At 36.2% G+C, this 27,385-nt stretch overlaps 1 protein-coding gene across 1 annotated transcript in view; it reads right to left on the bottom strand.

Moving 5' to 3' along the window:
- Positions 1-27,385, bottom strand: part of ADAM12 (ADAM metallopeptidase domain 12) — a 287,867-nt gene that overhangs the window by 62,843 nt on the left and 197,639 nt on the right. Inside the window, exon 11 of the mRNA XM_026704952.2 lies at positions 18,395-18,543. Within this exon, the coding sequence (XP_026560737.2) occupies positions 18,395-18,543 (149 nt within the window). The remainder of the gene's footprint in view (positions 1-18,394; positions 18,544-27,385) is intronic.

Raw genomic sequence — 27,385 nt, 5'->3', positions numbered from 1 at the left:
CTAATTAACTTACTGCCAAATATATTGTTTAAGTAATGCATTGTCTCCAGCATGCACCATGAGAAGATGGTCTGGTGACATATCTTATCAATAACTGAAGAAGCCAGACAATGCTCGCTCAAAGGTATTGGTACACGAGACATTGTTTCTAGGATGGGGCTACCCGCTCTCCCTTCTACAGGGATCACATTACAGAGATCATATCCTTCTCTTTATTTTAATTGTTGTAAGTAGCAAAGGTTTGATATGAGAGTAATTACCTACGAGTTGAAGAAGCAAAAGTGATTACTTTCAAATTGCAGTAGATTGTTAAGTAACTCTTGCTTAGCACGGGTAGAGAGTGTGGAAGAGTTCACAATTCAATGATATAATTTGCAAAGCTTGCTAAATACCACTAATTGCTAGCCTGGGGAATTCCATTTTATATGTATATAGATACAGAAAAAAATGGGGTACACTACTACGTCTCCCACTAATTTTTTAGCAGTAACGCAAAACCCCATTCAAAGTGCTGTTTTTACCCAATAAAAATCTTAAACAAGGACATCAAAAAGATTACTACTTAACTTTGCTTATTCTAGTAATCATTGGAAGCCCTGTCATGCACCTTACAACACGCCTCTCCAAATCCTTCTATCATGGTCTATCTAACATGAAACAGTGCCTTCATTTCACCTGCTTCATACCTAGTAGACTTTTGACCGAAAAATTGTTTGTCCCCTCTTTCCTTCCTGACTCATCTCTTCTACCAAAATTTCTACCCTATTCCATTCTAGGATCCTTCTCCCACCATTTAGTTGAGACTAGGAATTAGGAAACTGTGAGTTCTAGTCTGTTTTAGGCATGAAAACTAGTTGGGTGATTTTGGGGCAGTCTCTCTTTTGCAGCCTATGACATTCTTAGGTGATAAACTGATCAATCAGTTCCTGTCATAACCAATGGATCAACACTTGACTGATCTGGGAAAAAAAGCAGACCCTGCACTGGGAGACAACACCAGAAAAGGAGCGAAGGAAAGAGAAAGATTATGTAAGTTTCTGTCTACCAGCATAGCCAGTAAAAGCCAGTGTTTGATCCTGCAGATTCTGCTTTAAAGATTTAACACTTTTTAATGGAAGCTGATCTGAGTTACTTTTTAATGAGCGTTTAAAAAAAAAAAAAACACACCATAGCTGATCCTCTTTTTTCTACAGGTCATTTTTAAGATTGGCACTATTACTTTTTATTCTTTGAAAGATTTTCCATAGCGTGGTTTCAAATGTTGGTTTGAAAGTTACAGGAATAGCAAAATAAAATAAACAGTAACAACGGAACAGTTTAAGCAATTGAGATTTGGAAGAAAAATGACAGTAAATATTTCTGTAATTAACATTTAATATTTATGACCATTTCTGTAGGCAAAGATTTCAAGGGCCTCTCAATGGGATAGCAGATGCTTTGATCTGCGCTGGTGGCCACAGAGTGTCATTATTAACTGATGCTATACTTCAGCCTTCAAAGGATCTTCAAGCTGTTTCCTATTGTGAAGTAGTGGAACCATTACATTTCTGGATTTTCCTCTTCTTGACACTCATTCCCTCATTTATAATCAGTGGCATATTCACTATTTACCAAAGAAAGCAGAAAGCCATTGAAAAGATTTGCTGGAAACACAAAACCCCAAGATAAACAAGAGATGAGCATGAGAAATCTGACACAGAAAAAGTATGAATGAATCTTCTATAAATGAAGAAAGGATGGCCTTATTTTCATTCAAGCATCTGAACTAAACTGGAGGCAATATGAAGCTTCATAGTCTCACCTCAAACAGAAGGGGGAAGATGTTAGGATTAGCCTTATATAAGGTGGAACACACTATTGAGCACCACCAAGCCAAGCTGCTTAACAAAAATGAATATTCAGCCCTGAGGCAAGATTGAAATAAGAAGCAGTTCTGACATTATCAGGATTAACATCAGAAAGAAGCATTTAGACAAGCCTGCTTAGCTATAAGCCCAGACAAAGAAATGAAATCTAATTTGAAGCATAGAGAGAAGGGTATGAGGAATGGGTCTTTAGCCATCGTTTTTGCTAAATACTTCTAAATACCTGTCTGGAGAAACAGCAGTTCTTAGAACTCACATTACATATTTTTGGCTAAACCAACAGATAATTCTGCAGATGTAATTCCACAAGCTTTCATCATAATGAAAGCTACCTAGTATATTTTAATTTTGTTTTCTAATTGGATGCTATATCTTGGATGCATCAAAAATTGGGATGCACATTTTGGATGCAATGCAACACGTTTTGGATGCAATGCAACATAGCTAATTATTGAGTTATATATTACATTTTATATCCCATATTTCCTCTGAGAATCCAAGGCAATGCAATGAGGACAGCACTTTTGTGGACACAACACTCTTATGAGGTGAGCTGAACACGACTGACTGATTTGACAGAGTTGACTGGATCCCAAATGAGCTCTACAATCATGTGGACATTTCAATCAGATCTCAAATAACACATTACTCTTTATATTATTAAAGCTTTCCCAATAATCCCTTTCAGAATGCATCTTGTGAAAGTAATGTGAACCTGGATTAAAACGTCCAAACTAATGAATGAGATACATTTCATATGTGCCTGAACCTAACAGAGAACTTATCATTTTATGTTGTAAGATCACATGGCCATCTGTGGCAGAAAATAAAATGGGGGAGATAGTATATACTTTTCAGATTTTTTATGTGGGGGGAGGAGAGGAGTGAAGAATAGAGAGTTGATGGGTAATTATAAATAAAATATGGAAATTGAGACTATTATAATTAATAGTTGATTTGAAGTTGGCAGTCAGCCTTGATAAAACCAACAGGGCTAGACAGTCTTTGCAAGGAAAAGTTCCCATGTTACCCAGATATTAATGTTTTTTTGCAAAAGACAGTAATCTCTACAGGTGTACAGAATCTCAGCTGCATATTATGGCATATTGTTGTTGGCTACTACTGGAACCCATGGCTGATTTATTTTGCATTAAAAGGAAGAGCAAATGAAAATGAATCTTAGAATATATCCTCTTCCAAATACAATTTAACAAAATGATCAAGGGCGGGAAAAATCCTCCTATTATGAAAAGATTCCAGGCTTTGTACTCTTTAGCTTATTTTTTTTAAAGATAAAACGAATATGATTGAAATATATGTACAATTGTGTCACATTTAGAGATAGACTTGTGTAAAGATTTTATTCTCTCCTTTGATATATTAGAATCTTGGGCCATCCCATAAGGCAAAATGACAGGTGAGTCAACACAGATAAAAGAGAGTGTAGTTAACCTATGGAATTCCATAGCACAAGATGCAGTGATGATAACTAACCATGACAGTTTTATAAAGGTTTTCAAAATTCATGGAGGATAACACTGCCTACTTCATTGCTAGTTGTGACACCTATATCACCTCCAGGGATGAGAAAGATATTAATCTGGTCTCGTGATGTCTTTGCTGCAGATATGACTAGGAGAGTTCACCTTGGCTTGAGGGCTTCCTCTTGGTATTTGGCTCATGATGGCAGCAACAGATACTTGGAATTGAAGGTTCTTCTGGTATTAACTTTCCCAAATTATGCATTGATCCAGTTTTCACATCTGAGTTAAACTGTAACATTTATGAGCAAGGCTCATTGAACAGTATCAGGTATGTTTGAGTTTCCTGAGCTATCAGATCTATTCTGCTATGTTGATAAATGGGGAAAACATGATGTTCATATAATTGTGTTTCACTATTACATCCCCTTGCAGAATGCAATTTGTCAAAATAATTTGAATGTGGAAGATTAGGGTACACATTTGTACTCAGCCATGAAACTCACCGGATGGCTTTGGGCATGTCATTATTTCATAGCCTAATTCGCTTCAGAGAGTAAATTATAGTTACATCTAGGCAGTTCTGAACTGCTTGGAGAAAAAAATGCACCTACCTTCATTGTAGAGACCATGAATAGCATGTTCAATTATGTTTCTCCCACATATTTACACATCTGTAATTCTCATTTTTTTATTTTATAACACAGAGATCTCAGATTTAAACTTTCAATATATCTGTTGATAAATACAAAACAATCTGCTTTTCATAAGCCCCAGATCAGCCCATGAAAGTGAAATAAATCATGGGGGACATATATGGATTATATTTTCTGCAAAGACAAGTTTAATGAATTACATGCAGTGATAATTAGTGACAGTACCGGCTGAGGCTGCTGGGAACTGTAGTTTAATATATCTGAGGAGCCAATTTGTAAAGGCTAGTCAACAATACTAACTGTATTTATGAGTAGGATACATTGGTCTCTGCATATATTTAAAAATCATATCACCAATAGATGTAGATTAAAACCTTAAAAAAATCAAAGAACTAATAGCATCAAATTTTAAGAATTTTTCCATTGCTTCTCTCCTCCCAGCCCCCAAAGTGAAAATTTATCTATGAGAAAGAAGGAAATCCAATTATTTGTATTCCACCTTTCTTTCCTACTAGGTGAAGAAGAGCTTTCATTTTTCACCTGGGCAAAGACTTTGGTGCCCTTGTTGGGAGAAAGAATGTGACTCATCCACAATTTAACTGAGTTTCTTTTTACTCGCCTCTAATGTATGAACTGTTCCCAAGAGCTCAAAATGCATTTATGTTGTTAATAAATAAAGTGGATATTAGCCTAACTTTCTTAATAAGGCTGTTGTGAGGATAAAGTGAGTGAAGGAGATGAGGGAGGGGAAGGAGGCAACACTATGTTTACTGAAGAAAGATTGGATATCGATGCAATGAATAAATAATTGAGACAATTTAATTTTGAATGGAGAAGTCTTTCAACCCTGTCTGACAATAATGGAGCTGAAGGACACAAAGCTGCTATTAAACACCTTTTTGGTTTCAATGTCCATTCTCTTATTTTTTTCAATTTTAAATATAATTACCCTCATTTGCTTCTTTGTTATTTACCAACTAGGCTTCTTTTTGGGGTGTAAAGTAATTTCGGGTTTGTTCCTTCTTTTTTATTCTTTCCAATCCAACAGAATATTTGAAAGGAATTTTGTAAAGAGGCTTGAGATATTGTCTGTCCGTCGTCTGCCTTTCAGCACAAGAAGTCTCCAAAATTCAAACACAACAGGATCAACATGGGTAGAGAAACCATCCAAAAGAAAATGATCTGGCAAATGGCTGAGGAAATCTTCAGGCAGAGAAAATTCAGCATTCCCTATAGGCCATAGCTCGAAATGCTACTGATTGCCCCATTCTAAGTCCCCTTCTCATGTGTGTCAGAGCAAAGCATAGGTAATATATGCTGTGCTTCTCAAAGATATGACACAGGGAGAGAGGAGAAATACACCCAGAATGAGAAGCATTAAATACGTATTGACTCTGGCAAAAATCGTTCTCTCTGTGTGTGTCATATAGTCACACACACCCATCCTGATCAGATACACCCAGATGCAACATATTACTTCATTATCCAGATGAAAATACAGATGTAGCCATTGCCGATAAGGAGTTGGAAAGAATCCCAGTATTCTTGCTTTGCAGAGTGTTGTAAACATCTATGATAAATCTTTTGGTTTACACACATATAAACTCGTCATCTTTTGTTCTCAGAGGAATATATGATCTGAAGAAATTCACAGTGCTGCACTAAAGTTTCAGACAAGTCTTTCCACTGCTGGAGTTACTTATATGAATTATAAATTACCCTTGATATATCCTTGATATAAATGGAGCACAAAGCATATGCTTTGCCATTGAAGTACTCAGAGCAAAGTAGCAAGAATTAAAATTGAGGGGGATGTGCTTTTTGCTTTCTCTGTCCCTCATTTCCTACTGCAGGTCATATATCTACTGTAAGTGGATGCTTCTATCTTTTTGGCAGACATCATATTTTGCAATCATTCATATGAATGTCCACCTGAATTTCAATAAGGACAATGTCTGTGTTGTTTCTATAATGTGTGAATAAACATAGGCAGTCAAGCATCTGATTGTAAAATACAGAATTTAGTACATACCAAGTTGAGCTTCTGAAATAAAATGAGGATTGAATAACAACTCTGTATTTACTCTCCTGGTGTGCCACTGTGTTAATTCAAGTGAGGTGTGCCATTAATAACTTGTCATGTCATTATGGCTCTTTTTACATTGTAACATAAAACATTTTCCAGAAGCTTGTTAGGAAGATGCAACTACACAGGCTGAAGATTGTTTAACAATTGTACAGTTAACCAATCAGGTTCATCTGATATCTTAAGAAAGGATGGCTTTATTCTATTTGTTTTTTCAAATATAACTCAGATCATGAGGTTTAATTTGAGAAATAGTCAAATAAACAGCTCTACAAGGAAAATGCAAGATTCCAGTTAGACAACACTGAAAGGACCAATGGTTGGATAATTTTAAAAAAGTATTTCAAAAGGAAGTAACAACTCCTTTGTAGAGGGCACAGCATAATAATTCCACATTCACAAAACTGCCAAGTAAAACAGTTTCTTTTCCTTTAACAAAGATACAGTAAGTTTTTTTAAAAAAAAAACAGAACTCTGTGGTCAATGCCATTCCTTATTCCAAAAGTGAAGCACACTAACTCAATTTATCAAGCTTGACATTCACTTCTAACTGTATTCCAGAGTTATCTGCTATGCAAACTCTGTGGAATCTGTACACAACTACTGCTCCTGTTGGAAACTAAGCAGTCAAGGAGAGTACTTAAAATCAGTTTACATTTGCCTCTTGTTCATCTATTATTCCATTTCCTTTTAAATTGCTACCTCATTAATAACAATTAACTTGACAGCAAAGGGTCTGGATTTCACAATTTACTGTGTAGATTTGATGTCAACCCAGTGATTTAAGAAAACAAAAGAAAACCAGAAAGAGGAAGGTCACCCTGGTTTCACATTTCAGGGAGTAAAAAGAGCAAAAGTTGTAACATGCTTTGTAGCTTTTGCCAACGTTAAAGAAAATCGTAGATAAGAAACTAAATTGAATTAGTTTGTGCCTAAATTGTTGCACTAAACATGACATCTATTCCTAACAATAAGTGAATCATGATAAATGGCCAACATTACAATTGGAAGCACATAGCTTACAATCAGTTTCCAAGTTGCCTTCTCTACTCTTGTGATTAAATGGATGCTGCTGGACAAATATTCAGAAAATCTTCAAGAAATGTGTAGCTTTCACAACATGATTAGGGATTTTCATTAGAGTAAAAGTTATGCTAGGACTTAACTAATATTTAAACTATTCACAAAGCTTTGGGTTTTTTTACCCTTTTCCCTGATGACAAATCATTGTTATAATGCAAAACAGAGAAAAAAACCTAAAATTGAAGATAGAACCTACACAACAGAACGCAACATTGGTGCTTTAGTAATGGGTAGAGTGGTAGAGAACAACACATTGTTCTCACACACAGAAACCCTATCCAAAGAGATATTTGCCAAAAGAAGATTCTCAGAGTTGTCAATCAATAGGCATCTTGTAAGCATTTTTTTTTCCTGGCACTTTGATATATAAAACCACAGCTGGAAGCACTAGTATTATATCCTAGGCTCTTTTGACACAGCTTTTTGTCAAGATGTCAAAAAATCTACTATGAAAAGGATTGAGCCAGGGAAACAACTTCCATTTTGATCATTGTATTTTATATACATGTCTTTATATACATATAGAAAAATTCTATACATGTTCTGATCAAAAAGGATATATAGAAGAAGTTAAGACAGATTTTACTATGGACAGCAGACTGACTATAACATATTAGTTTTGAAAATTGCAAATCATGACAACCTGTGAATCATAAATAACCATCAGATTATTAGTGAGGCACTAATTAGAGAGCTGTTTCATGCAGTGATCTATGTCAGCAATGCACTGATGGAAGAATATGTAGCTCTTGTCTTACCTCACAAATAAAGGACAAAATTATATTAATCACTGGCAAACTAGTCACTGATACACACTGCATTATTAACTAAAATCTTCCAATTGCTAATCTGTGTCCTGTATCTTGACTGTTTTCTGCGTGCATGTAGAATACAGTTGTCTTGCCAGGTAATTGCTAGATTGAAGGATTTAGCTGACCTAGAATAGGCCGTGCACGGTTGACATGTCATATGAATCACACGTGTCATATGGCCAAAATGTGCTTCAGTTGACTTTATCTATAGTTTTAGCAAAAGAAAATATCTATACCATCACAAACACATACACACCAAGTATGTTTGCGTGTATGTATGCATTGGCTATTTATCTTTTTCATATTACATAAAAAACCTAGAGAATTAAGTAATATTTATAGCATCTACCTTACATGAAGAATAAGCAAACAGCATGGCTTAATCCATCATCTTAAAATAACTTTCATTAAAGAAAGCAGCTGCTTTAAATTTAGATATATTTATAAAAGGAAAAAGAAGACAAATGACATAGCATTAATCAAGCAAAGGTCTGGTTTTCACAAAGAGTAAACATATTTTTCAGCAGACACATTATATAGTTGGATGCTCACATTGCAGTGCTTATTTTTCTGTTCGTTTATTAGATTTGTACAGCTACCCGTGTGGAGCTTTCAGCATTCTTGGAAGCTAGGCTGTTGCTTGCAAATGTTTCATTAGCCAGCTAAGTAAGATCAGACTTGCACTGATGATGTTACCTAGTTGAATAATGAAACATCTCCAACTCAATAACCATGCTCAGAGAGCACCAAGAACTTCACAGTTCAACCCTGAGCTACAGATAGTGTCTCTTTTATTATCATCACCCATCTCACCCACATGACTCTGTATGGCATAGAAGGATTAAATATACAGATATCCATGACATAATCCAAAGTGTCCCAAGATAAGCAATTACCCCTCTCAGACAAAAAAGAAACACACAAACAATAGCAGAACTTATCTAGCTATTGACTAGATAGAACTTATGTAGCCTGACCCAAATACCTGAGGAAAAAGTCCATTCTTCAGGTCCCTACAAAAGGCTATCAGGATTAGAGTAATACGACTTGCCAAATGCTCCTTCCCTTTTAAAAAACACACACACAAAGTGTTTATACATAGTAAGTTAGTCTAACTAGAAAAATGCTTAATTAAGTACCTTATTTTGATATGCTGAGGGTTTTTTTTGGGGGGGAGGGTTTTTTCTTTTTCTTTCACGTATTATAAAGAATTATTTTGTTTCAATGTGCATTCAGTCACAAGTATTCCACGCTATGCATTAAAAACAAAAGTCTAACATCATTAACTGTTCACTGTAGGCATTAGGCTAGATATGCTTTTGAAAAAAACATTTGCATGTTGGAAAATAAAATAAGGAAGCATGGAAAATCCAGACATTGTTTAAAGTTATAATTACGATTTTTTCCATTGGAAAAAAAATTAAAGATATTTATAATGGTGTTACATGTTTAATAACAACTGAACAATGATTGTCCCTCAGCTGCACCCTGTTGATTTCAAGAATGTAAATGAGATGCTAACATAAGACTATTCTGACATTTCATGTTTGTTTTTTACAATCGAAAATGGGGAGACATTAAACTGTATCAACTATATTTTTTGTTTAAAAAAATGCAAATTACATTGCTGGCAAAACAGCAAGTCTGTCACAATTAATTTATTGGATAGGACTGTATTTGTGGGTATGTGTATTTAAATTCAGACTGGACTGGAAACATAGATGCTGTAGAATTTAATTAGGAATGGTTTACCTTGCCAAGATAATTTCATTTTCTAAAAATCATTAAATAGATAAATTCTGAGGTTTCTGCTGAATCTGCATCTAAATATCTACAAACATCAGCAGGCCTGAGAAATGCAAAGCATTTCTAATTTAAGAAAAATCAGTTAATTTGGGGTTAACCATTCTTGCCTGCGAATAATAATTGTTCTGCTTACTGAAGATGTTCAGACGTTTTAATCAATTCTCTCAATTTTATTTCCACCACACATCCATTATAGCAAACTACCACATGTACAATGGACAGAAACAACGAGGGTTATTCTTTGCCTAAGAAGTAGATGGCACAAGTAGAAATTCAAGCTTCTCCTGCTTTACCTCATTGTGTCCAGGTTTCCACACAATTCCCTTCCACCTGGTTTGTTTCCGATGATGGTATCATTCAAGGCAAAACACAAGCACAGCATAGGAGTCCAATTGAAAAGAAACTCTAAGTACATGAATGGGCTGTTTCCCAAGCTTCAAGATATTATCCCTCCATTTCTGCTGAAGCTCTGAATCAAATCGGGGGGAAGCCCAAATTCCAAAGAGGATGGGGTAATTTGGAATGGATTTTCATTTGTATTTAGTTGAGTGGAAAGATCTCATTTGTTCCACTTCAAATTCGAGCTCTCCCCAGAGCCCTGATCTGGATCTATTGCTTAAAATCACAGCTACATTATATTATAAATTATGGTTCCATTGCCTGCATTTTTTTTTGCCCATGGGGTAGGAAATGGGTTTTGTGTAAGATGCTCTGATGGAGAGCAGAAGGAAGGAGAATACTGATCTGCCCTTAAGTAATATTAATCTTTGCAGTCCCCCTTCCCCCTTTCAGTACTGTGGGAAGTTGATCAATCTTGGAAAATATTATTTTGCTACTTTATGATGATGTTTTATGATTTGTCTTAACTAGCTAGCTGGCTTAATATCTGTCTTCTTTCTTTATATTAATCTTTTAGATTTCTTCCTACTTCCAGAATTGAAAGAGGCACCACTGATCTTTACACAACTCCTTTCTTGCCTAAATTCCTTCCAAGTCTTGACATCTGACAGATGTCTTAATAAACAGAAACATCAGGGGTGGGATTCAATTTTTTTAACAACCGGTTCTGTCGGTGTGGCTTAGTTGGTGGCTGTGGCTTGGTGGTCATGTGACTGGGTGGACATGGCTTGGTGGTCATGTTATTGGCTGGGCATGGCCAACTTAATATCACTCACATTGAGGCATGTATCTCCTCACCTGGCCTTTCATGACTGTGGGAATGCTGCAACAGTTGTAAGTGTGAAAAATGGTCATAAATCACTTTTTTCAGTGTCATTGTAACTTTGAATGGTCACTCCACACAAACAAAGTACCAGCAAAGGAGGGGAAAAAAACTCCAGAGATGTTCCTGAGACAGGAAGTCTAGTTCTGCCAAGAATGTAATAAGGGCTAACAGAGAGGCAGTTTCTGTAAGCAACACCAGAATGTTTCCTTCCTGCCTTCCTTACAGGATTAGGCCAGTGATTTCTTCTAACAACCGGTTCTCTGAACTGCTTAGAATGTTAACAACCGGTTCTAGAGAATAGGTGCGAACTGGTAGAATCCCACCCCTGAGAAACATTTTTTGTTCATAATTTCATGACAGTCTGCCCCAAAATAAGAAAGATGTGGTCATTTTATTTATTTACAGTGGTACTTTGGTACTCAACTGTTTTGAAACACATCAAATTTGGTATTCTGCGCATTTTGATGTGAACATTTTGTCTCGGTACTCATTGTTTGTTGATTATCTGTTTCTAATACACATAATGCAGATAGGAATGAATCTTTCTCTTTTTTAACTCATAAAAAGGTTATCCTGATTTTCACTAAAGTAACTATTGTTCTGGGAGAATTAAAAAAACCCTGGATATTACTATTTATTAAAAATGTGTAAGTCCACAGAGAGAAAACATCATACATGGCTGACTGTATAAGCAAAAAAAGTCCTTGTATTTCAAGAATCAAACGTTAGGAAATGTGCTCCCTATTGCAATTAAAACAGAGCACCCTCATTAAACTCAATAACTCAAAAACATAGACTTGAATAAGGGCTCTGAAAAAAAAGGGCAGAAGTTTGTTTCTGATCTCATTATGTGTAGAAGTGAGCGTGCATATGTACTGGAAATCATTGTTCAGAGAGACCCAAAGACTCTCCAGAGAGTTACAGCTTTCAATGTACATCAATTGGCGGTGTTTAGGTAGGTTACTTGCCAAAACAAATACATTGCTTTAAACTTCCACTGTCTTATTGTTCCCAAGCTACCCATATGAAATGAATGAAATGAGAGATGAAAGAATAGTTTTAAGCAAGCAGGATACAAATGATATATGGTGTATTGCTAGTATCACTGCCTTTCAATAGCATCATATGGGTATTTTCCTTTTATCTCTGAATTTTCATTGAAGATGGCTTCAAAGAAGCTGAATTCTTAATATACCAACTATTTAAATAATCTGTTAAAAATCAAGTTCAGGAAAATCTTTAGTTCTTACTGTTGCAGTTGCTTGGTCCAGTTTAATACATACAGTAGAACATATTCACATGTGTCCATATATTCTTTCTCCATATGTTGGGACCAGGAATCACAGTAACAAATGAAATGATGCTCAGTATCATGAATTGCGGTTTTTGAATGACAACACTTGTTTAATTAATACCTTTTCAACAGTATAACTTTTTATCTACAGGTAGTCCTTGACTTACGATCACAATTGAGCCCAAAATTTCTAAGTTGATAAGTGAGACATTGGTTAAATGAGTTTTGTCCCACTTTATGATCCTTCTTGTCACAGTTAAGTGCAGTGTTCTTAAGTTAGTAACACCGTTAAGTGAATGTGACTTCCCTATTGACATAGCTTGTCAGAAGGTCACAAAAGCTGATCACATGACCACAGGACACTGTGACTGTCATAAATATGAACCAGTTGCCAAGCATCTGAAGTTTGATCATATGATCATGCAGTTACTGCAATGGTCGTAAGTATGAAAATCGATCATAAGTCACTCTTTCAGTGCTGTTGTAACTTTGAACGGTCATTAAGCAAACTGTTGTAAGTTGAGGTCTACCTGTATTCATTTTATTTTTATTTTTTTCTTGTTTGATACATTTAGCCAATTATCCTGATTTTGACTATGAAAAAAAAACCACCTGGATACTGCTATAATCTCAAGATGCACTATTTTTTCTTATTACTATTTATCCGATGTTTATGTTATAAGGCACAACCTCATATTTTATTTAAAAAATTGCAGCGCTGTTAACTGTGCCTGTTTTACCCAGAAAGACTTCAAGAAGTGCCAACTCCCTATTGAAAGTCAAAGAATGGTAAAATGCATCTAGCGTTTGAATTGCAACCATAGGCAATCAGCTGGCTTGAACTGCTACTGAATAGGAAAGGATGGCAAAGACATTAGTATTATAATGATTCTACACTAGGAGCAAACTTCTTTAAAGCTTGAAAGAGACTTTTCAAAGAAGTATTAAATCATGATTGTGTCTTTTCCTCCCTCCTTTTCAATGTCTACACTGAAAAATATTGGATGAACTAAGCACTGGACCAGGTTTGAATATGAGGAAGTGAAAATAGACAAGATATGCAGATGAAATTGTGCTCCTGGTAGAAAAAAAAAGAACCAGGAGTTTCTAATTGAGAATATAGCAAGAGAAAACTTTGGGTCATCAATAAATATTTTTTTAAAGGGAAAAAAATCTCCAAAATTTAAATCAATGGTCTATAATGGCATGTTTAAATAACTCAAGAAGTGTACCTATCTTGGACAGTTGTTCCCAGAAGATAGAAAGACAGCTGATGAAATAAAGAAGAACATAGAAATTGCCAGGAATATCCTTAGAAAGGAAAACCTTTCTAAGCACGAAGAATAATCTGACCTCAAGGAAAATTGACTTAAAATTAAGAGTAAGAATGACTAATTAGAACATCTGGTGAATTCTTCTTTGTAACTGTGAGACATGAACCATATTCAAGGAGGCTTTGAAAAGAGGCATTTAGGATGAATAAAAAGATGAAAACCTCAAGTCCAAAGGATGGCATGGGAATAAAGAAGCCTTAAAAAGGCCATTGAAGAAAGAAAATGGAGACATTGTAGGATCATAGACACAAGTCTATAAAAAGACTGCTGGAAGAAATTAGGGAACAAACAAAGCAAGGGACTAAAAATATATATTTAGAATAGCAATATGCACATATAAACTGAACTGGTCTAGTCTAGTCTGAACTGGTCTAGATTCTGCAAGTGTGGCAGAGAGGCAAGCACAAAGTTTTGCTTACCTCTACAAATGCTCTAAAGCAGGGGTCTCCAACCTTGGCAACTTTAAGACTTGTGGACTTCAACTCCCAGCATTGGCTGAGGAATTCTGGGAGTTGAAGTCCACAAGTCTTAAAGTTGCCAAGGTTGGAGACCCCTGGCATAGAAGGATTAAATTTACAGATATCCATGACATATAATCCAAAACATCCCAAGATAAAAAATAACCCTTCTCATAGAAAAAAGAAACATATGAACCTTTGCACTGATGATGTTACCTAGTTGAATAATGAAACGTCTCCAACTCAATAACCATGCTCAGAAAGGACCAAGAACTCTACAGTCCAACCCTGAGCTACAGATAATCTTTTATTATCATCATCCATCTTGCCCACATGACTCTGTATGGCATATAATAGGGGTCTCCAACCTTGGCAACTTTAAGACTTGTGGACTTCAACTCCCAGAATTCCTCAGCCAGCGAACCTGAAGTCCACAAGTCTTTAAGTTGCCAAGGTTGGAGAGCCCTTCTCTAAAGTATCTTTCTGGAATCAAATCTGAAGTGCTGCACACAGTGGTGGGATTCAAATTGTTTTACCACCAGTTTGGTGGGTGTGGCTTAGTGGGCATGGCTTGGCAGGCATGGCTTGGCAGGCGTGCTTTGCCTAATGCCGGCGTGCAGCTTTCCCCATACCAGTGGAGACCTGCAGGGCTAATCAGCTGAGAGGATAAAAAAGAGAAAAGCGCAGGGGTGGGTCGGAGGGCCGATCTTGCACTTTTCTCTTTGTTTACCTCTCAGCTGAGAAGGATTTTTTTTCTTCCTCTCAGCTGATTGTCAGCTTTTTTTTACTACTAGTTCGGCTGAACCGGTCCAAACCAGTAGCATACCACCACTGGCTGCACAGCCCTAATAAGGAAGGTGTCAGGTTCTTTGACAGCCGCCTAAAACCAAAAGTAATTATTTTCCAAGAAAAGTTTTATTGTGAATACAATTCTTATAAAGGCTAACTTACATGATTCCCAAAACGCTTATCTGATCTCTTTATTTGTATTCAAACTTTGGCTTGACCAAGACTTGTGTCAGTGGTGGGAGTTACAGAACAATGCTGTGGCCAATCATAACATACTTGTGTATCAGAAAGCAAATTTAACCTGTTGGTGTCTTTCATCCTAAATAGCCTACTAGAATGCTTCCTATTATTTCAGCTCATCTTTATTTTTTTTCTGGACAGGGTGAGATGACATAATTACTGGACAAAGCAATGAGTGTTAGTCAGTTTCTCAGCATTTATTCTGCCCCTGCGTATACTCCTTAATCCCCCAAAACATCTAGTCAAGTGCAGCAGGAGTTTAAGCAAGCATCTGAGTTGTTTCCATGAGGCTATTTGCTGAATCTCATGTAAATTTGTAATCTACACCAAGGGTCCACAACCCCAGGGCTGTGACCAAGTGCTGGGCCATGGCTGTAGGCTACTCAAGTGGCTGTCTTATGCACACATGCACACAGCTCAACTCATGTGAGTTGTGGGCCAGTGCACAGGCACTGGTCCACTGCTTGCACAGGCCAGTTTCCCGCTCCCCTTGCCCAGCCAGGCCGCCAAACCATAAAGGTTGGGGACTGCTGGTCTACACTTATTTATTTCCCGTTTGCTGTCTCTTCTTTCAATAATTTCAAGAAACTGGATCAAAATTGTTGAGCTGAAGCAATTTAATTATGTTCTACTGGGAGGCATGGTCTCTCCTAAGCCAGTAAACTAATTAGTGTCGGGCAAAGGTTACAAATGGCCCATTTTCAAATTCATTATTGAAATAAAATAACACAAGTGTCATGACATGCTCCCTCCCCCCTAGCCACAAATCATTTAATAGAGAACCAAACAGAGAAATCTTAACAGTGACATGTTCAACTTCAAAGTTTCTCTATTGAATAAGGTTTCCTAATACTTTGTTTAAGCTTTTTGCAAGCACTTATATGATGGTATGGTGAAAGTGTAATGTTCCAGAAATTATAAAGGTCTCATGAGAAGAAGGTTCAAAATAAAGAAACTTAATTATGCCTGTTACAATCATGCAATCTGGATACACTAATAATATAAAAATGTATGCAAATGGTAGAATATACTGACCTTGTATCAGTATTTGCATGTTAATATTATTACTACTAGCATAAAATGCCAACCAATATATTGCTATGGAGCAGTGGTAACTTGTAGCTTTGTATGTATAGTAAGACATCAGAAAGGCAGAAGGGTTTCTTCAGGAAGATTTCATGTGAAGAATAAAAATGGAAGAAATCTCAACAAGATACAGGAACTAAAGTTTTCATGATAAAAGAGTGTTCTCAAAATAATAAAGAGACTCCGTGTGAATTGGATAAGGCAACAGCATCCAAAATGAGAAAAATACTGGTAGGTGTGATAGATGTGCAAATGTGTATTGGTGAAACTTAGTTTCTACAAGTCTTAAGTCTCTGGAGAGAGGGGAAAAAAGAAGTAACACTGGTACTCCTTTGAGGTCCTCATTATGAGTGAGGACTACATAAGAAAATATATCTCATTATTGTTATTATTTTGGAGATCTTATCTCCCAACCTTAATCATCATTTCTCCTACATAATATAAAAACAAATTGTAGCAGTTGCTTGTGACAAATAAGAATAACTCTATAAAAGTTGTTCAAAGATCTAAGGTTATCTTTTCTATCAGAACCCAGGTATCTAGCAAAAATCTGTTTGTTTAGAAGGGCTGGTAAATGAACTGGTGATTTTTCTGGGCTAATTCCAGGCTAATGAAAATGTCCATTTATAAAATCAGCCAAATTTCCTTTAAAAATTCTGATATAACATTCAAACCAGTAACCCCGCTAAAATATTCAGTATGGCAGTACAAATTCTTGGTCCTGGCTGATTCAGAATTAAGCATTTTCAGCTTCCTGAAGATAACTTGAAATACAAGAGGGGGGAAAAAGAATATTTATTTCAAACCAGAAGTGAAAAAAAGAAAGGAAATTATAATAGAATTGACATCTGGATATGATTGGTAAACTAGGCTATCATTAGCAAGCACTTGTATTACCATCGCCACCTGATTTTGTTTAAACAATAGGCAGCAGAGCAGAAAATAAATTCCATGTATATTCATAAATAAAACCACATTGACAGCAGTATCTTTAACTAAAGGGCAATGCTTACGCTTATGTGCATGCACACATTTAAAAATAATGAAAAAGAAGATCAGAACTATCTTAAAAGCAAAAAATAAAAGTAATCTACTCCCTTAAATTGAGCACACTAATTTAATTAGTTAAAACATGTTTTTTACTCTCAGGGAAGTTTATTTTGATTTTGCAGGCCTTCAGCTTCAAACAATAAATGCATGCAATAGAAAAAAATGAAACAAACAAACAACATAAGCCACAAATTCTGTGAAAGAAAAAAGCACTGCATTCAGGATGAGGACAAAACTATTTGAACCAGCAATAGAATACTATTGGGCTGTGACTGGGATAGAATTGGATCAGTTCTGATGACTTAAATTGTGTGTTCCTAGTAATGTACTCCAATATGGCATTTGAATTTTTAATAGCTACATCACTGGATCATGTTTAATTGGTATTCTACAAGAACTCCCAGGTCCTTTTCCTATCTACTGTTGCTAAGCTAGTTCTCCTCACCATATAATTGTGGCTTTTATTTTTTTTTACCCAGATGCAGAACTTCCTGTTTGACTTCATTAAATCCATCCTATTTATTTCAGCCCACTGCTCAAACCTCTCTAGATCTTTTGGAATCTACCACTTCTCAAGTATTAGCCACTCCTTCCCAGTTTTGTATCATCTGTAAATTTGGTATACATCTCCTTAACCCCCAATCCAAACCCTGCTGCTCAACAGCACTGGGCAAAGGGCTGAGTCCTGGGATGCTCCACTCAGTACTTCTCTCAAGCTGAAATTAATTAGCAGACTTTGAGTGCAGTCATTCTGCAATCACCTGTACCCTTCTTTACAATTTTAATATGGAGAACATCATGAGAGATCTGTCAAAAGCTTTACTGAGGGGCAGGTACTCTACACTCCTTACATCCTTTGATCTACCAAACTACCATTGATCTACCAGACTATGATACCTTGGTATTCATCATTAATTGATTCTGGGAGGTGTGAAGAGTACCAATATATATTTCTTTTCTTCAAGAATTGAAAATTTAGAATATTTTTATTCTAAAAAATTATGTAGGGTCTCTGCACTAATGTCCAGTTGTTATAAACGGGATTTATTCCTCTTACAAAATTTGCAGAGGCATACATCTCACCTAAAAAGGAAAGCTACAGAAACAGACAAATACAATTTGCACTTACGCAGTTGAAGGGTTCATAATGCAGCCCCCTTTGTCTGCAGTTGTTTTGCAGTTGCAACCTCTTTCCAGTGTATCATGGTTCATACCAAAATTGTGGCCCAGTTCATGAGCCAGAGTTACTGCTGCCCCCAATGGATTATCTGCATGATCCTACAAAGAAAGCACAGAAATTGAGAACACAAATCCCATTGTAATAAACAATCAAATCCTGGAACACACACTGATTTCTTAAAAATTATTATTATTATCAGAGAGTGGTATTACCAGATACCTATTACTACTATACTCAGATGCTTGCTGTTTTCCAAATTCATATTTGCCTTAACTAATTAGGAGTTATACATGCAAGCAGCCTTGTAATATTCTTTGAAAGGCAATAATTTGAGGCAGTAATAGAAAGCTATTTTTATATCAGCAGTTATCAATGCAATTTCATAAATGTTGTCTACAGAAAAAAACATAATAAAATTATTGAAGAAAATGTTGTTTATAGAAAAATATACTCTAAAAAGCATGAATTACATTAGTTGTATGTAATATTATTTGAAATAATTTGCAGTATGAAGGGGATGTTTAAAATAGTTGCATTTCAAGTGGTACAACATTCAGTTGTTTGTGTGCATAAACTAAGTCTATCTCCAGCTTGAAAGATACCCCAAGTTGGCCTGTTATACCCATGCACAGTCTATTTCACGTAAACTAATGTAAAGCAACCAGAAATAGCTACTGTGTGCAAGAGAAAACCAAGGTAAAGTCTTCCAGAGAGAAGGTAAAAGTCCTAGGTGCTGAGAAATGGAATGAGATGAAACATTCACCCATTGGGTAGCTGTCTATTCAATAGCTTCAAAGAAAACAGTCCAAAATTAATTTTGTATTTCTACAGGAACAGTAGGTATTCTGATTAGTGTTTGAAGCCTTCACATTTCTATAGAAGCCCAACTACATCATTGCAACAAAGGGCTGCATTGGTGATCTCAGATTCAGCTCTTATGAACAGAAAGGGACTCTGTGTTGTAGATGTGACTTCCTATTCATGGTCTGGTTCACACATGAATGTGTAGCACTGATTGAAACATGAATCAGAGACTTGACTGATGGTCCATTCAAACACAGACAGAGCTTTCACACTGCCTTAATGTAATGCTTTAACTGTATATAATGATATGCCTTTCATGAATGGCGAAGGAATAAAGTAATGCAAATCCACAAGTATACCAAACCTAAGTAATTATTCATCCAATATTATGATGCAAGAAATCATGCAAAAACTTGGCATAAGTACATGTTTTCCAAAATCTTGGTAGAAAGCATATTTTCCTTTCGCTACCAGTAGAGTAATATAAATGAACTTTCAATTTTCTGGGTAAGCATTTTGTACTCAGCAAGGGTAAAGGTAGCATTAAGTTCTTTTCTTTTACAATTATATCCCTGCAGGAACTCATTTCAGTGATTGACATCTTGACTCAAACATTTACATGACAACCTTTCCACAATATTCTCTATGACATCCACCTAATTCACTGCAAAACTGATCTTCTTATACCCCTTCCCCCCCCTCAATGGATTAGACATATTTCATAAATGAACGCTTGGCTATAAGTCAGTAATTATTATCCATATCTTTTTCTAAATGTCTATTCTTCAAATGGTTCTTCAAACTGTACTCTTCAAAAAGAAGTCCTCATCATAACCTCTCAAGCACTCTTTTGAGCACTGAGAAAAGATGTTCAGAACTGTCTAAAATCTAAAGAAAAGACATTTCCAATATATTAGTGGTTCATATTTCATAATTTTCTGATAATATTATGAATAAACTGTCATATGAAAGACAGATGAAATAAAACATCCTTTCAATTCAGAAAAACATTATTTTTTGATCATTTGAATGAATACAATTACTTCGATGTATTTCATCCAAAACTTTATGATAATAATTTTAATACATTCAGTTGTGCCAATTTGGTTTTGAAGGTTTTTTTTAGAGAATGAAGTCGCCAAATATTATCTTCAGTTGTGGGGTTTTTTGTGGGGGGAGGGAGGAAAGGGTACTGCTTTTTTTCCCATTCATTGTATTGTATTGAATAGGATTTGTCATGGGTCTTGAGGGCCAGTCATCAGCCCAAAAACAATCACATCAGCCATATCATACTCTAAACAAGGGACATCTCCATGAATTCTACCTCAATTTATAGCAGTAGCATTGAGACTTATACACCACTTCATAGTACTTTACAGCTCTCTCTAAGCAGTTTGCAGAGTTAGCATATTGTCCCGAACAATCTGGGTCCTCATTTTACTGACTTCAGAAGGATGGAAGGCTAAATGAACCTTGAGCCTGGTGAGATTTGAACTGCCAAATTGCAGCCAGCCAGCCAGCAGGGAGAAGAAGCAGTACTGCATTCTAACCACTGCGCCACCATGGTTATAAAGAGGGAAAGAAGAAATTCCAGCATCACAGAGGCTACTAGTTTATGCTAAATTAGTAAACTCTAATATCTATTTTCAATATAATTACTTTCTTTGCTCTATAGACAGCTGTAAAACAACTGAAACCAATTTCTATTTTAAAGCACTCAAATACTTGTATGCTGCAAACCACATTATTATCCTCTGCAGCCAGTAGGAAAAAAAAAAAAACATGGCAGAGAAACCACTGGATCATGAACTCTGTTCGACACTTGTCAGGATGAAAAAGAAATGAATATGCCAGTTTCAGGCTAGTAAATGTTTTATTTTCCCTTAATATATCCTATGAGTGCCAGAAGTTGAAGGATTGCAACAACAGCATCATGAGAAAGACTTTTTCAGATGTAACTTAGATATGGCTCCAGAGCCCCTCAATATCTGGAGGGCTGAATTATAATTATAATCTGAATCATAAACTTGTTTATGTGAGGAATGGGAAATTATAAAATACTTGGGAATAATCACATTCTGGGAAGAATGGGTCAAATTCTCCCAAGATAGAAAAATCGTACACCCTGAACTTGGACAGATCTGTGTAGAATTAAAACCTCTGAATTTCTGATTTATTTAATGAACAATTGTTAATATTATTATTCCTTATATTAAGAAATATAGTGAAAAATAATGTTATAGTGTCGCAACTTCAACTAAAAAGGGTTTTATGGTGGAAAAGAGTGTTGTAAAGTGTCTCTACTTCAACTAGAAAAAAAGATTGAAGATATATTGTTATGTAGTTTTTCCATTTGTTTTTGATATGTACAAAAATAGTAAACATTTTAAAGAAGCAAACCAAGCCCCAAATCATACTTCTGGATTTTTCTTTAATGTAAGAATGCTCATACTTTTAAATAATCACAGAAATAAATAAAAGCAAAGATAGTATCACATCTGGAGCAAAGCAATGAATGATATAGCTTGAAGACAGCATCATTATCATCAAGTAGGAAATCAGAACTATTTGATGCCTTCTGAATAAAGGTTTAATAATTATCTAGACCAAATTCTGCAAAGCAGGAAGTACCAAAATGCAGCAAAATTATTACACAAAGACATTCTAAACAAACAATTGAAAACTTCCATGTTGATGAGAAAATTACAGGAAGCAGGAAGAATGCTCATGTTTTCTGGTCTGTTTCACCCCCACCCTCTTCCTTCCATTTTTCAATTGTTTTCCCTTGTTAATTGATTTTACAAAATGTTTCATAGTCATCAACCTGAAATCATCCATGATTCCAACCACTGAGCCCCAAATTAGGATGGTTTCAATGAAGCATGGACCTTAAAAGTTTACAATCAAATCAGGTTTTGAGAATCAAATTGAACAATTGGACAGTAGAGCCATTTCCACTATCTGGTTTTGTAATCAGTTGCCTTAGAACTGGATTGTTATCAGGGTTATCTGCATAGGAAGCCAAAACATTAAGAAGCCAATCAAAGTCCTGCTTCCCCCCCCTTTTTTGTTTACATTTGCTGAATTATATAGGAGGGAGATGATTGCCCCATCCTCCCAGCACACCCGATTGCTACTCTGTTTTGCCTTAAATCTCAGAGTAGGGAGGCAGGGACAAAAAGACCAGCTCAAAGAAAAAAAATAAAACACTTGGAACAATTGGAAGAGGTCCTGTATTACAGGATTCAAGACAAAGTGTTCCAGCGTATGTATCAATGATTAGGTTGAATTCAGAGGGTTAGATTGAATTATATTCCTTGACAGACACTATCTTTTATATGAGTGTATTTAAGTTTATCTCTAGTATTGGCTCAGTGGCTAAGACGCTGAGCTTGTCGATCAGAAAGGTCGGCAGTACGGCGGTTCGAATCCCTAGCACAGTGTAACGAGTGAGCTCCCATTACTTGTCCCAGCTTCTGCCAACCTAGCAGTTCAAAAGCATGTAAAAATGCAAGTAGAAAAATAGGCACCACTTTGGTGGGAAAATAACAGTGATATGTGTGCCTTCAGCATTTAGTCATGCCAGCCACATGACCGTGGAAATGTCTTCGGACAGCAATGGCTCTTCGGCTTTGAAAAGGAGATGAGCACCATCCCCTAGAGCCAGAAACGACTAGCACATATGTGTGAAGGGAACCTTTACCTAGAGTTGCATTGTCCTAAAGCTCTCCTTTCAGCCAACTGTAAGTTATGCTGCTGTCCTTCCTTCCTATTTTGCAACTCTACCTTCTTTTCATTTCACCTGTGAATAAAGCTCTTTGTAGGCAATATACTGTATTTTACTTGACGATAGCCAATAAAAAAATGGGGCAGGGAGTTCACTTCACAAAATACCTTACAATTGGATTCTCCTTACATCATTATTGTATATATATTGATCGAACAGCATGGTTGCCATGCTGTCACTAGAGTATGTGTTATGACACTGTGCTCTCACCACCATGAACAGGCTTTGTGCTAAATGCTACTGGCCAGTTCCCCCAAGTTGTTTTAAAGGACAAAATCTACTGGCTTGGCACCAAGTACTCTGATTTAATTAGTTGGTGAACTGCAGCCAAAGTATTCCATCATTCTTCCTTCCTAAGTTTATTAATACTACCAAGCTAACAGCAAATGCAAATACGTGAAGCTATTGGCAAGGGAGTTTTTAACTGTTGTGTCTCCATCCTGGACTGGTTTTCTAAAGCCACCTGATGGCCCCTGACTCCCCAAGGATGACCACAATGTGCCAAACTTAGCCTGGTGCAGCTCTGTGCAGGCTCTTGAGCTTTTAATTCACTAGACTTCACCTCTACAATAGCTTGCAGATTTGCACCATCCATACAGCTGGTGGGTGAAAAATAACAATCATTGTGCAGCTGCTGGGATATTTCATTATATTCCCCTTTTCTTTTGTTCTTTTGTTTTTATTGTTGTATTGCTTTACCATTTGGGGCCATACATTTTGTTCCAATCTGATCTGTAGTGTTTGGTTTTATTTATTTGAGGTGCACATATGCACATCCTGACAATACTGAGAATGGAAAGGACAGTATTATGCAAACACCCCAAGCACTTTGATTTCTGCAAACCCAACAAAGAAATAAAAAAACACACCAATATTTCCTTTAAAAAACAACTAATAAGAGGCAAACAGCAAACAAGGAAGACTAATTAAATTCTTTTCCAACAGATACAATGTTTCTGGAATGGGAATTAGTGCCTGAATTGTAGAAGCAATGTATAATCCACCTCCTATCTTCTTTCCTGGAGAAATGATCACAGAAAAATACATTGTCTTCTGCTTCTCTACTTTGCCTTGCTGGATACAGTTAAATGCCCCCTAATCATCTCTTGGGGACCCTTTATCCGCCCTTTGTAATGAACAAGAGAAATTATTTCTGAAGGAAGATGTAGTTGTAATATGATCATGTTATAAATGTCATGGTTATTTCTGGATGTAGACATTAAAAGACTTACAACCAAATGGAGTCCAGAATATTGGTCAGAAGTTATTGCAGAGACATCAGCGGACTTGATTTTATGACTGGTTTTATGATGTTTGTAAAGTGAATTCAGTGGTGTCATAAAATGAATCACCTGGTTATTAAGCAAACCATGTGGTCATTTAGCGAATCTGTTCTTCTGAATGGCTGCTTTTTTACTGGAGACCATAAAAAAATGGGGGTTTTTTTGCTGGAAATGGGCAAAAAGTGCTGAAACCAGCAAAAAACATTGCAAATCGCAGTCCTATAATTCTGGTCTCTGCAATTGCCTGTAAATGCAGGCTGCCCACCAAATGCCCAAAATGCAATCATGTGACTGTGGGTGTGGGCAGTGTCACTGTTGTAACATCGAGGATGGTTCTTAAGTAGCTTTTTAAAAGTCCGTCAAAACTTTGAATGTTCGTTAAACAATCAAGTCAAGGACTACTGGTACTTCAAAATGTTTGTGAAAAAACATTCAGATAGGCTGACAGATTTTGTAAAAGTTCAAGATTACTGAAGCCTTCAGCAAAATGACATACTGCATAACTATGTATTAACTGATTCCCAAGATAAGACTGAATAAAAATATTCACAAAAATAAAAGCAACTCCAAAACAAAATAGTTGGGCTCAATCTAACCAGATCACATTACAGATTCTCTCTAATACAGTTAATAGAGGTCACTGGTTCTCTTGGAAAGCATGTGTTCATTACTGAATCCACTCCTTTGCTGCTAATATCATCAGACTGGTTTGAAAGCAATCCAATGGTTGCCAAGCATGAGAGGAAAAAGAATCTCACCCTGGCAGAAAGAGGAATCTTCTCATATTAACTGTCCTGCTGTCCAAATTGTATAAAATGAATACCTTTTTGTAATAGTAGTTTATTGACTGATTATTTTTGCAACCTTATTAGTAACTTTTTATAATTATTCCACCATGATTGTTTTCATAATGAGAAAATAAACCTGTTGGTTATTTCAAATGAGACAGCTGTTGCAAATGACATTGATATTAACTACATGGGTATAGTGCCAATTGATAATGTCCCCAGTGCTCCTGTACTATCTGTGACCTTGACAACCAAGTTTAAGCAGCTACTCTGTCTAATGAAAATTCTTTAAATGACACCTTAGAAACCGGGGTGATTAACTCTTTTGGCATACCATCAAGGTATGAACGATCAGAAATCCCATATAGCCTGGAGAGATTTAAACAACATTAATGTCAATTACTGGTGCAGCTGAATTATGCCACGCTGCCACTCTGCCTTCAGAAGCCAGGCCTAACAATAACCACGAATGAAGGAAAATATACATATCTTAGGATAATGTTGCAGGATCCAATCTGGGTTGGTTACTGGGCTTTTGGCTTCCGAGCTTTTAAACTCATGCTAGAGCCCATCTTCAAAAAACTTTTCTCACGCCAAAATGTGTTTGGTAAGAGAGAAGTTTCCTGAGGATGGGCTGCAGCATGACTCTGAAAGCTCAGAAAACTAAACCTCTGGTCCTGGTGACTGACCCAGATTCTAACGATAACTGTATAAATTAGGAACTATTTCTTCAAGTGGATGCTCCAGTGGTGGGATTCAATTTTTTTTAACTACCGGTTCTGTGGGTGTGGCTTGGTGGGCATGTCAGGGAAGGATACTGTAAAATCTCCAGTCAGAAGTGGGATTTGCTGGTTTTCCGAACTACTCAAAATATCTGCTACCGGTTCTCCAGAACTGGTCAGAACCTGCTGAATACCACCTCTGGGATGCTCCTAAAAAGTGAGAATTCTGAAAAGTTGCTGCAGAGCCTAGATAAGAAAAAAAGACAACCAAACAAAGATTGACTCAATCTTTATTGAGATGCTTTTGCTAGAAGGAATGGTTAAGAGGCAATAATCTGGTTTGTTTTGAGGCTGGTCAAGAGGCAACAATCTGGTTTGTTTTGAGGCGTCTGTGTTTAAAAAGCAGAGTCGGAGAAGTGTTGACTCTCTGAAGAGAATAGATCCCTCTCTTCTTTTCTTCTCTGAAGACTTTGTTATCACTTTCTAAATGTCATTTGGGACTGCATCACTTGGAAGCTCCTGACAACTGTGCCATGGGAAATTAAGGGTTGATTATCTATCACAGGAGAAGATTTACAACTACCAACTGATTAGCCACTAAATTTTATCGTAAAGATTTGTATTGGTTGTCTGTTATATTCTGATGATTTAATTAAATTAATTGACTGTTATGCATCATGTTGGAATGTGCAATAATAATGATAATAAACTTTGATCTTATACGGCAAGAATTAATAAAATCTACTGTGGGATGCACTTATGTTAACTGATTTTTTTTACTTTGTATTAATCAAACATTCCATATACCAGAAACTGGAGTTTGGCCATAGGAATCCCAGTCCATAAAAATAGATGTTCTCATTCAGTTAATTACAGAAGATTTAGTCTACTTAAGTAATAACTATCTTCTTATGAATTTATCAAAGTGGATGGACAGACCAGGAAGAATAATCTGGCTTTACAGTAGTTAGAACCAAGGATTATGTATTAGCCCTGCAATATCTATTTGAAAAATATGCAGGTGTCGCTAAATTAACTCTTTATGCAACTTGTGTCTTTAACAAGCCAGTTTTTGTCTCTGTATCCAGAGAAAAACTTAAATAAAGCCACTGATTTTCACAATGCAGCATAACTTTCCAGCACTTCTGTAACCAATATGACAATATTCTCCTACGGTTAGGTGCAATCCAGAGGGTTAATGGCATTCTAGCATACCAGTTTTGCTCCCATTGCTTCCTTTGGAGTGAATAGACCAGGTAGCCCTGATTGATTTATTATTTGTATTTGAAAAATATTTTTTTCTGCTTTGCCTGCCATGACCTAAGAGTTTGACCTGTTAATTTAAAATATTTAAATAGATTGGCAATGTGATATGTTCATGTATTTAGCCTAAAATTATAATTTATGAGCAGTCTTTCCTCTCTGTTTGTCTTTTTCTCTCTAACGTTCTCTCTTGATATTTGATACTGGATTATTCATAAACATTCATTCATTCATTCGTTCATTCATCATCTCATGTATATGAGAGATCACAAGGCCTAGAAAAGCATCGAAGT

This window comes from Pseudonaja textilis, chromosome 4 (genome assembly GCF_049901715.1).
Source record: "Pseudonaja textilis isolate UNSWEBS1 chromosome 4, rPseTex1.2, whole genome shotgun sequence".
Lineage (NCBI taxonomy): Eukaryota > Metazoa > Chordata > Lepidosauria > Squamata > Elapidae > Pseudonaja > Pseudonaja textilis.
This window is presented reverse-complemented; position numbering and strand designations above follow the sequence as displayed.